Consider the following 12,101-nt stretch of genomic DNA (forward strand, 5'->3'; position numbering starts at 1 on the left):
ATAATAGTCTTATAAATATGTACAATATATTTGTAGGTACAAATGTATTATTATTTTTATGAGGGGATTTAGCACTGCAACCTCAAAGATCTATGATGCGCCCTTCATAGATTCAGAGAATTTCTCTGAGCCCAACTACCTCAATAAAGTTTAGTATTTGTTCTATTTTATTGAGGTTTATTTATCTTACATATGTACATATGTATGTATATTTCTCTTATGGTCTGTAAGTATCTTGTTTGTTGAAAACATGTTCAGTACAAAATACTACTGGGAACTATTTGACCACTGGTCCAACAGGTATTAGGTTTGTTCATGTAAACATCATCCAGTAACTTAATTTCCGAGAATTCGCTTTCAAAGAGAAAAATATTAAAAAAAAAAAAGTTACATGAACGCAAAACCAGTAACAATTTGCAAGTTTTACGAACATTTGATTAAATTATTCGCGGGAAAAATCACAAAAATTAAAAATCTTTCAACTGAGCTACTTCTTATTAAATTAAAAAAAAAAAATAAGCCAAATAAATCGCGAAATAACGAGCTTAGCATCATATCATTTTATTTTGCCCACAATAATTTGTTCCATTTCATCATCGCTGTCAGCTGAAGAGCATTCTATTAGCAATTGTATTGTGTCAATCGCAGCTTGCTTCATATTTCTCTTGCTTCAGTCTATGCATTTATGTACATATGTATGTGTACGAGTATATAATTCCAAATTAGTTAACGACCAAGAAGCACAAGTATAAAACACAAGCGATACCTCCAATGCTTTTGTTTTGTATTTCGAAAACTGCAGCAACGGTGACTGGAGGCTGTGGTACAGAAGTGCATACCTCTCTCTGTATCATTGGTCGATTCCTATTTAATACATGACGTCAAATAAACTTTATAAATTTTATCTTAAGTATCTTTACTTACATTCTCCATTTGAATCACCAGTTTTATTTAAATTTAAAATTTGACTCACTTCGCAAATTTGAATTCGTTTTTATTTTGACTTTGCGATCAGCTGCTTTCTCAATAGCAAATCCAGTAAAATCTTGCAAATTCCCCTCAAAATTAAATGTCATATTGCTCTCTCACCTTCCCCTACTTTGCTGATTTGTTGAATACACGAACACCAAAACTTATTATTGTAATAATTGTTACAAATTATTTGCTTCTTGAACAGATCTATTGTTTCAAAATGTTTATATGTATGCCTATATATAGATTTGTACATACAACAATAAGAAAAGAAGTCGCTCTGCACTCTCGCCTTACTGATAACAGCAAAATGGATTATGGATTATACAGGATTATACATATATAGGTACATGTATATTCATGTACACAAACACCCTGCAGGAAACTAAATACATACACAGCACCTAAGGGGATTAAGGGTTTGTGCGAGTCCGTCTAAATTGTTACCTATGTATGTAATAATGAAAATCGCTAGGCATTGGAAAGTGTCGGTAATGCAGTGCATATGAATAATTTATTTATTTATTTTTGTGCATTCCTTTCAACTTGAATTGAACTGCAAAATTTATTAGAGGCAGCGTTAAGAGTGAAACTATTTTTTAGCAGTTTTTATAACATTTATTATTTATTTACTTATTTATATGACAAGGAAAAAAAATACAATTATTTTTAATCCAAAGAAAGGAGCATTTGGCGATTTTATAATATTCGTAAAGCAAAAATTCTATAATCCTAATGTCACAATATTCCGTGCGGGCATCTTCAATTACTTGAAGATTACAGAATACTGAATCTTACTATTGAAGATTACTGATTATTTCGTTAGTAGAGTAGATCAGAAAATGTAAATGAGAAGATCTGAGCGATAAGAACACGAAACTCAGTATTGAATTTTGTCAATGAGCAAAACCTAATCAGTTTTATTTCGGATTTGGCGTGGTAAAGATTTAACGTAGCAAAAATGTACACTTTTGGCAAAATAAATTCCTTCGAAGGAAAGTTAAACCTAAAGCAAATCGTCAATGAGGTCGACTTTGAGGAGATGGAGGAAGCGTTGAATATTTGTGACCTTTCGGTGCTGGCTAAAAAATATAAAACCTGGCAAAGGCATATGCCGCGTGTGAAACCATACTACGGTGAGCAAATAATATTTCAAAGTAATGCGCAGTGCCTACGCGTATTAGCATTTAGGTATATATGTATGTAGGCATGTGTGTACTTACATACATACACTCCCGCTCAGCAGAATAGGCTTGGCAGTATTTTCTAGCTTGACTGCCAATTGCTCACTTACCAGTTCTAGGCTGTTTTTGGTAATGTAATTCCTAAGTTAAAACAAAAATACATCCATCGGTGTTATGATTCAACATTGGTTGGCGTTTCTTCAAAAGGTGTGAAAAGAAAATCGTATCTTCTTCATTCAAATTAACTAATTCAATAATGTCTTCAACCTTCTTGATTGGCTATCACTTCGATAAACCGTGCAGGAATAGAATCGTCAAGAGATTTTAACACAGTTTAAGGAAACTTCGGCCCACCCTGCTTGCATGGCAGCTATTAACCTTTTTTATCTTCGAATTATTTTCCTCATTCGTAGTATTTCCAAGAAAGCTAACCCTACACATTTTCTATTACATTAAGATCGGGAGAATGTGGCAACCCATCTAAGAGTGCACCTTTTTCCTGAGTATCCAATTTTTATCAATTCGCGTGGTGTGTATTGAACAACAGAACAATTTTGAAAACTTTGGAAAAGCCCGTTCAAGAGTTCCCTTGCAAGATTATGCCGTCATCCCGACAGAAACTCCAGCTCGATTGTACCAAAATGCGATATAGCCGCCCAAAGCCATTACGCCTCCTGGCTGTGATGGCATTCTAGAATAGCTGCTTTGTATGAAGATCGTGAAAGTGCATAGCCAATACTCTTTTCACGACGTACGAACTTTACAAAACATCAATCGTAGAGACTTACGTTGAATGTGGGGTGGAAGATTTTTTGTGGAGCTTCTTTCTCTGTAGATTTTTAGATATGTTAATTAAAAGCCGGATTTTAGACACTGAAGTAGGATAATTTGAGATTAATCTTAGGATATGCGGCCGCCGTAGCCGAATGGGTTGGTGCGTGACTACCATTCGGAATTCAGAGAGAACATGACGTAGGTTCGAATCTCGGTGAAATACCAAAATTAAGAAAACATTTTTTCTAAAAGCGGTCAGTCCTCGGCAGGCAATGGCAAACCTCCGAGTGTATTTGTGCCATGAAAGAGCCTCATAAAAAATATCTGCCGTTCGGAGTCCCTCCATTTGTGGATCAACATCAAGACGCACGCCGCAAACAGGAGGAGGAGCTCGGCCAAACCCCCAAAAAGGGGTCTACGCACCGGGTGTAATCTTAGGATATATCTTTTATCCGCTGTTGATAAGACCCTGGGTTAGGTTAGGCCCCGGGTTGCTTGTCTGTGACAAGACATTCGGTAATCCTAATGCACATTGTGATACCTACGTAGACCATTTTAAGAAGGTAATTAGCAAATTTCCCAGGTCTTCAAAGAAATAATCGCCAAGATATTCGGCACGATTTCTTTGAAGTGCAGGACATTCACTGCGGAGGTGTTGTGCGGACTCAATTTCTTTTTCTTCTACACAACTCCTGCAGAAGTCATTGTGAGGTACACCCAGCCTACTAGCTAAATTGCCAATAGTGCGGTGACCCGTTATAACACCTGTGAAGACGCTGGTCGTTGATCCGTTGAATCCAAGCAGACATTTTGTCCTTTTACGATTCAGTTTTGCCCAAAGCGCCTTAGATAACCTGCAGTTGATAGTCCAGGCATAGATAGAGACCACCTTCTATTGGTTTCCGCAATTATGCTGCAGTGTAGAGTTCGTTTAGCGGAATGCTTATGTCCTCCACCACTCGCTCAAGGTCAAGCTCAGAGTCTTTCCTAGTACACTCATCCACTCTTTCATTTCCCTGTACTCCAGAATGGCTGGGAACCCAACAAAGTGTGGTGTAGTGTTGTTGGGCAAGCGATAGCGACCTCTCCTACATTATTTAACACATCTTGAATTGATCCACGCTGGGGCTAGTGCCTTTATCGCTGCTTGACCATCGACAAAAATGGTAAGGCTTGCTGAAGGTAAGTCCATTAGTCTTATTGTTTTTACTGCTTGGTCTATAGCATACAGGGTTTGATTGAAAAGTAATAAGCCTTCCCGCGCGGAGCGTCTGCCAAGCGATCAACCGAATCGGCTGGTGGGGGAAAATGATCGTTGGACCTTCCCCTTCCACTAGAAACCGGTCCCTGTTTGAATTTTACCTGTGGGGCATTTAAATGATATAACTTTTCACATATATGTAATTGTTAAGAGCCGTTTCTTGAATAAAAATAATGAAATCTGAAATTATCTGAATTTTTTCATATTTTGTTTTAAAACAACATCTAGGAGGGTATTTTGAAAGACCCTTTATATTCGTTTTTGTTGTTTAAGTGTTTAAGTATTTAGACTGAAATAATCCTAACCACTTTTCTCGTGTGATGATGTCTTGTTTGTTTTTGTAAGTCAGATCCATTTTGTGAGATCCAAGTATAGCAGCAAATTCTTTATCTCGATGTCTGAGATCTCATTAATTTGCTATAAGAAAGGCTTACCGAAAAAGCGAAGTAGTGCCCTAGCTAGCCCTGGACATTCACATAAGTACTGGAAAAGACTTTCCTTCACCCTTTCCGCTTGACAGCTTCTGCATATGGGATTGAAAGGGAGGTTGAGTCCTGCTGCATGATCCCCTACCTTGCAATGAGCTGAGTAAGGGTCGCAGTGATGTGTGAAATGTTTGGTCGAGAGCATGCTAACAGGTAATTCGTCCGTCCTTTGGCTTTTTTGCTTGACTGTCTCATAGCTACCCTTGCACCAACTTCCATGTAGAGCTTTAGTGATTTACATGCTTCTCTGATCGACAATAGTTCTGCCTGGAACACGCTGGCATAGTCAGGAAGTCGAATTGACTGAGATTGGTTGAGCGGCTCCGAATAGAAGTCAGCTCCCACATCACAGCTCATCTTAGACCCGTCAGTGTAGATTTCAATATCGTGTCTTCCTATCACCTTCCCTTTGCCCCATTGGGCTCTCGGTGGAAAATGTACCGTAAAGTACTGGTTTGTTTTTGAGCAGCGAGGTTCCCTGTAGAAGGACCTTGCTGTGACCGTACGATCTTGTTGTCCAGCTTCCTATGTCTCTGAGTCGCACCACGCTGTAAGTAGCGATTGTTTTAATATATATTTGTACTTATACATGTGAATTTATTTAATTCACAATTGACTTATGTGCTTACATTAAATTGTTTAATTATTTTAAAATACATACACATATTTATTTCAGCCGTAAAATGCAACGACGATGCATTAATTGTCAAAGAGTTGGCTGACTTGGGCACCGGATTTGATTGCGCCTCCAAAAATGAAATAAAATTAGTGAGTAAAAGAAAAAAAAAACTGCATGCACGTCCATCAAACAAATGCCAGCCTCATTGTCGATGTAATTTTTCTAGGCACTCGAAGCGGGCGCCAGTCCGGAGCACATAATATTTGCAAATCCTTGCAAGCCAGCGTCTCATCTCCAATATGCGAAAGAGAAGCAAGTTATGACAAGTACAGTGGATACGGAGTATGAAATCTACAAAATTTTTAAGCACTTCCCCGAATCAAAGTAAGTTAATATTCAAAATAAAGTTTTAAAAATTGTAAATGCTGTATTTTGGTAGAAAAGCTGTGTTTGTTTTAAAACTTATAAACCACCTAAGCACCCAAAGAAAGGTTTTGTTTACTGATCACGCAATTTTTTGACTAGAAATCGAATTTTAACCATCAATCACTCACCGTATTCGCCTGATATGGCTCCGTGTGACTTTTACCTATTTGGAAAATTGTATTGGCCATGAAAGGAAAACGTTTCGCGTCCGTAGAGGCCATCCAAAAGGCTTGTAAGCACAACCTGAAGTACATTCCGGTCAATGACCTGAAACACTCTTTCGAGTCCTCCCATGGGACTAAATAAACTCGAAGTTATCAGAACAAAGCTGCAGTCGTTTCTATTTTAGCTAAGTCTTGTTTATTTTGGACTTTACCTTGTACATCTGCCATCTGCTTTTGGTTGCGGCGGTTCCAATCTCTCATGTTTGGATGGTGATGAATCAAGTTCTTCGCTTCGCACCTCGCTCATTGTTGAATTTGGCGGGTCACATAGCGTTCTTTGAAGCAAAAGTGAAAAGGTACTACGAGGTACCCTTGTAATCTTTGGATAGACTGCCACCAAGGACATGAAGAAATTTCTTACGACTTTGTTTGCCTCTGCCCGGCTATGGCGGCTAGACTCTTGAGATTCTTTAGTGTGCTCTTTGGGGATGAATCCCTTTTCTCTCCTCCACTACATCAACAGCACTGGATGGTTATAGATGGTTTTCTCCTCCCTAAATTTGTTTTTTCGCAGGTAGTGGTCCACATTATGGTATCAAAACGGCACTTAAGTGCTACTTGAAGTGTACTTGTGGTGCCCTTGCCATCTAACCTACCTACCTACCTTGTTTGCCTCTTGAAGTTTGATAGTTTGAATCATTATATATAGTATATAAATTATGAAGGCATTTAACGCAGAAATATCGATAATATTAGGAAAAATACACAATGGCCAGCAGTTTGTTTTTCGTTTCCAACTGAATCCAGCAAAGCATTTTGTTGGCTTTAATTAATTTTTTAATTTTTAATTTCTTTCCCACTTCGTATGATGCACAAAAGTTGTCCATGGTAACGTTGTGGCCTTTAAGACCTTCAACTAAATCTAAAATCACGCGTTCACTTTGGTTCCGTTGAGGCGCAGCTTCGGCTTCTTTTCCCAAATACGGTTGAGTTTTTCAAAACATATGAAGACTCAAGAGAAGTACAAACTCAAAATTTCGAACCATATTTTTCGGTTTACTTGGCATGCTTTGCCTGAATGAGCAACTACCATGGAAGCCAAGTAATTGCTCGTCAACTGTAGCCCACGGAGATGGATTATAGTAAAGAGAAAGCAGCTCAATCTACAATATTTGCCCTATCACTTCCTAATAGCAGCAAATTTGTCTCTCCCTACCAACCGATTCCGTCTGCGATCGGTTGGGTCGTCGAATCGCAGAACTTTTCTAATGTATTGAAATGGACATAATTGCGCGAAATATGGGGCGGCCGCATATAAATCCCAGTTCCAAACCGTATACAAAAATTAGGAAAATTCTACAAAATTTTAATCACAATCCCATGGTTTTTAATTAGAATTTCTACAAAAATTCTTGCTATGCAGTTTTAAAGCTTATTGAATTTTAGTATAACAAAGTGCTGAGAAATCCTCTTTTTTAAATTAAGTGATAATACGTGAAAGCATAAGGGGTCGGGGCATTTATGTTAAATCCAAGGAGTTCAAAAAGTGCATAGGATATTTAACGAACTCACAGCAGTATCAATCGATTAATACTTACATTTTGCATATAAGACAGATGTGTATAAGGAAAGAAGTGATACAAAATTTTTTTTCACGAACCATGTGAAGTTTTCTATTATGCGAAGTTTTCCTTTATATGGACTAAATCTCGATCGCAGCGGTAGTGGGTCAATTCAGGAACGTAAATATTTTTTTAAATATATTTTTTTCTAATACGAGGTGTATTCAAAAAGTATCGCGAATTTTGAACTTTCGCAGGTTACGTATTTTTTTTGTGGCGATATGTTGGTACTCAAGTCTCTCACTCATGCCGACGAGTTCGGCCATTTTGAATGTGCAGTTAATTATTGACAGCTGCTTTGCTTGCACGTGTTTTGGCTCGTCTTCTAATTTTTACCTATTCAAAAAGATGGATCAAAGAACCTGTATGTTGAATTTTGTGTTAAAAACGAAATTAAGTGCGCGGATGCATTCCGAATGTTGACTGTGTCATACGGAGAAGCTACGAGTACTTGGTACAAAGCAACGTTTATCGGTGGTACAAAATGTTCTCAGAAGGCTGAGAAGATGTGGACGACGAAAAGCGTTCCGGACGCCTGAGCACTTTAACAACAGACGAAAAAATTGATGAAGTGAAGAAAATGGTATTGGCTAATCGTCGAAACACCGTTAGAGAAGTTGCTGAGGAACTAGGCATATCGATTGGCTCGTGCCATTTGATTTTTTTCAATGGTTTGGGCATCAGACGCGTCGCCGCAAAATTCGTACGAAAACTGCTCAATTTCGACCAAAAGCAGCATCGCATGAACACTGCTAATGAGATGTTGGACTCTGTCCGCGACGACCCAAATTTGCTCCAGTGGGTCATATCTGGTGACGAATCGTGGGTTTATGGTTATGGCGTGGAACCCGAAGCTTAATCATCTCAATGGAAGCTGCCGCACGAACCAAGACCGAAAAGAGCGCGCCAAGTTCGGTCGATTGTAAAAGTTGTGCTTACCGTTTTTTCCGATTGCAGGGGCGTTGTGCATCATGAGTTCTTGCCACAGGGTAAAACGGTCAATAAGGAATCTTACCTGCAAGTTATGCGCAATTTGCGCGAAGCAATCCGTCAGAACGCCCGGATTTGTAGAAGAACAAAAATTGGCCCTTGCATCACGTTAACCCCCTGCTCACATATCGTTGCTTGTGCGCGACTTTTTAACCAAAAACAACACACTAACGATGCCACAGCTATCGTATTCCCCAAATCTGGCCCCCTGTGACTTTTTCTTGTTCCCGAAACTGAAGAGGACCATGAAAGGACGTTACTAGGCTACGATTGTCGAGATAAAGACGGCATCGAAGGAGGAGCTGAACAAGATAAAAAAATGATTTTTGTGAAGTGCTTCGAAGATTGGCACAAGTGCATAATATCTCATAGGGATTACTTTGAAGGGGACAAAATAGATATTATTAAATAAATAAATAATTTTTGAAAAAACATAACATTCGAAATACTTTTTGAGCACTCCTCGTATATATGTATATACAGCAAAAATTGCTGCAAAAATATTATTGCTTAAGCACCCGACTCAAATCCCGTATTAAATCAGACCATAAATGCGATTTTACAAATATCTTGACTCCAGCGTCATCTGGCGGGGGGTTTCCATGGACATTTTTATACCTGCACATACCTCTGACAATAATACCCCGAAATCTCATCAAAATCGGTTCAGCCGCTTCGGAGCTCATAGGGAACACACAAACATATATTAGATCCTCTTGTATTATATACCACATATCGGTATATAGCTGATAACCTGCTAATACTTGTCCCTATGAATGTATATAAGTAATATCTTCATTCAAGCTTGGTGATACGTTTCCGCTGCGAGGCAAAGGCTGCCCAGTGCCCACTAGGCGATAAATTCGGTTGTAATGCTGAGGCTGACGCTGCGGCCTTGATGCTCTTGGCTAAAAGTCTAAATCTCTCCGTAAGCAATGCTACAAACTGAAACAGTAAATGTATTTACTTCTAATAAAAAAAATGCTGTATCTATACTCCATATGTAGGTAACAGGCACAAGTTTTCACGTTGGCTCCGGCTGCAGCGACTTTCCGGCCTATAATAGAGCCATTGCTACGGCCAAGAATTTATTTAAATTTGGTGAAATGATTGGATTTGACATGAAAATTTTGGACATTGGCGGTGGATTTCCAGGAGCAGACGACGACAAATTTGCAACTGTGGGCACTAAATATAGAATTCTAAGCTCCCATAGGAAATCTAATAAAAAATTAATCGTTGTTTTTTAGATAGCCGATATTGTCAACGAGTCACTACAGAAATATTTCCCCGAAGATAATATTGAAATAATAGCTGAGCCTGGTCGTTTCTTCGTCGCCTCAGCGTACACTCTGATCTGTAAAATCCACGCCAAACGCGATGTCCGCACAGACAAGAAAACGGATTTGAAAATGTACTACGTAAACGACGGAGTATATGGATCGTTCAATTGCGTTCTGTATGACCACCAGGAAGTTACAGCACAACATTTCTTAGTTAAATAAATGTGTTCGTTATATGAATATTTTTTCTAAATATACAATTTTATTTTCGTTTTGCAGGAGGAGAATGAGAGTTTGAAAAAATTCAAGACTTTGATATGGGGCCCCACTTGCGATGCTTTAGACAAGGTAATGACACGCATATCAAATTGCGCCTTAAACGTTGTTGTATGGATATTCTTTTTTCGTCACCTTTTCTCAATACAGATTACCGAGAATGCATACTTGCCAAATCTAACGTGTGGAGACTTGATAGGCTTTCCAAATATGGGTGCCTATACAGTGCCGATTGCAAGTCCTTTCAACGGTTTTCTGGTGCCGAAAACACTTTATTTCAAGGCGATCGATGAGATTATATGAAATCGAAAATATGTAAATTTTTTTTTTAATATATAAATGGGCTAAAAGGTGAAAGAAATTTATTATTATCAATAAAGATAAGGCACACTTGTAGCTACATAGTATCATACATACATCCAGTAGACTTGGAGTAGATTGGAGAATTACTGGTTGGAGTAGAAGTAACCTTCAATCTGATAAGTACTGAAACTTTGGAATTTCTGTGTAATTGCAGTTAAGCCAGAATGCATCGTCCAGTGTAAAGTGATTCGGTAAAGTCCATTACGCTGAAACGGTTGTACGAAGTTAAAGGGCTGTCACAATGGGTCCGTTCGGGCAACACATTTGACTGACGTGACGTGTAAAACGTGCCGTGGTGCCACAGTGAAAGTATTGCCACATATGTATAAACAAAAAACCAGCAGATGTTCTTTTCGTGAAAGCAAACACCATATTTCGTTGTGTATAAAGAGGTTTTTTGTTGTTTGTGAAATTTATTACAAAACTACTTTTATTCAATTCAAAGTAAAAAATCTGTGAAAATAATACAAAATTAAGAATCAACTCACTTTTGCGCGATATGACCACCTTTTGCCTTGACTATGGCTTTGAGACGGTCCAAAAACAAATCGCAGGCAGCCCGAATGTGACTTGCAGGTATTTTGGCCTACTCGCGGACAATGGCTTTTTCAGCGCCTCGTGACTGGTGAATCTTTTAGTTCGGAACTTCCTCACCACAATGGCCCAAAGAGAATAATCCATCGGATTTGCGTCTGGTGAAACTGAGAGCTATTGTGTCTACGTTACGAAGTTCGGACCGTTGTTTTTCAGCCATTCTTGTTTCACTCGAGGTTTGTGAGATGGGGCCGAGTCCTGTTGAAATATCCATGGTCTGCCAACGAAATGTTTATCTGCCCACGGCTTCAAAGCAACCTCCAGAATACTTTCCCGATAATATTTCGCATTTACCTTGACGCCAGGCACAATGAAAAAGATTGGAAAGCGCCCATTTGCGGTTACAGCGGCCCAAACCATTACCTGTGGTGGATGCTGCCTCTTGGTGGCGAATAGATGACTCAAATTCTCGTATGAACGGTCGGTCAAATAAACCCTATCGTTTTGGGAGTTTACGAATTGCTCAATTTGAAAAATTTTCTCATCAGAAAACACAATGTTCGGAAATTTACCGCTTTCGGCCAAGCGAAGCAACTCCTTCGCTCTCTCAAGTCTGACTTGTTGCTGCTTTGGTGTGAGACCATACACCTTTTGTATTTTGGATCTTGTAAGGCTTGACTTTGAGAAAATTTTTCAGTATGCGGCGGATGCTATGATTAGATATTTGTAGTTCTTTCGCCATTCTTCCTTCGCCCCTTTTTAAACCATTTCACGTGACGTTGCAGTCTTTTGATGACCACCTCCATGATGTTTCGCGATGCTACCAGTGTCTTTGTAACGAGTAATTGTGCGATAAACTTTATTTACTTTAAGGTGCTCGAGCTCACAAACAATAGCTGGTTGTGATTTTCTAGCCAACGATAATGCAATTACACTATTACGTTTGAAATCCATTACTGATTTTCTTTTTTCGCGTTTACTTTCGGCAAAATGCTTCCGCGCGCTTGTAAATAATACTCTGGACTGTCATTTAGCCAACTAACAGGCAGCTGATGCCTGTGCTTCAGCTGCGTGAGCGGTCTGAAGTTGGTTATACTACGAGTGCCGGACCCTGTACATGACCATATGCGCCGTCTTCGACTCAAATG

General features: G+C 38.9%; 1 protein-coding gene across 1 annotated transcript; it reads left to right on the forward strand.

Moving 5' to 3' along the window:
* The first annotated feature begins 1,903 nt into the window (after positions 1-1,903).
* On the forward strand, positions 1,904-10,431 carry LOC129244426 (ornithine decarboxylase 1-like). The gene is made up of 8 exons (XM_054882046.1): positions 1,904-2,108; positions 5,353-5,444; positions 5,522-5,679; positions 9,302-9,425; positions 9,505-9,678; positions 9,748-9,993; positions 10,060-10,128; positions 10,207-10,431. Exons 1-8 carry the CDS (start codon positions 1,934-1,936, stop codon positions 10,357-10,359), a joined length of 1,191 nt encoding a protein of 396 aa, XP_054738021.1. The 5' UTR covers positions 1,904-1,933; the 3' UTR covers positions 10,360-10,431.
* Positions 10,432-12,101: the final 1,670 nt, after the last annotated feature.

Source organism: Anastrepha obliqua, chromosome 4 (genome assembly GCF_027943255.1).
Source record: "Anastrepha obliqua isolate idAnaObli1 chromosome 4, idAnaObli1_1.0, whole genome shotgun sequence".
Lineage (NCBI taxonomy): Eukaryota > Metazoa > Arthropoda > Insecta > Diptera > Tephritidae > Anastrepha > Anastrepha obliqua.

Excerpts from the sequence above, each read along its gene's own strand:
- LOC129244426 (XM_054882046.1), top strand. The coding sequence starts at position 1,934 with ATGTACACTTTTGGCAAAATAAATTCCTTCGAAGGAAAGTTAAACCTA. Across the intron at positions 2,109-5,352 it reads GCGTGTGAAACCATACTACG|CCGTAAAATGCAACGACGAT; the intron begins GTGAGCAAATAA and ends TATTTATTTCAG. Across the intron at positions 10,129-10,206 it reads CTTGCGATGCTTTAGACAAG|ATTACCGAGAATGCATACTT; the intron begins GTAATGACACGC and ends TTCTCAATACAG.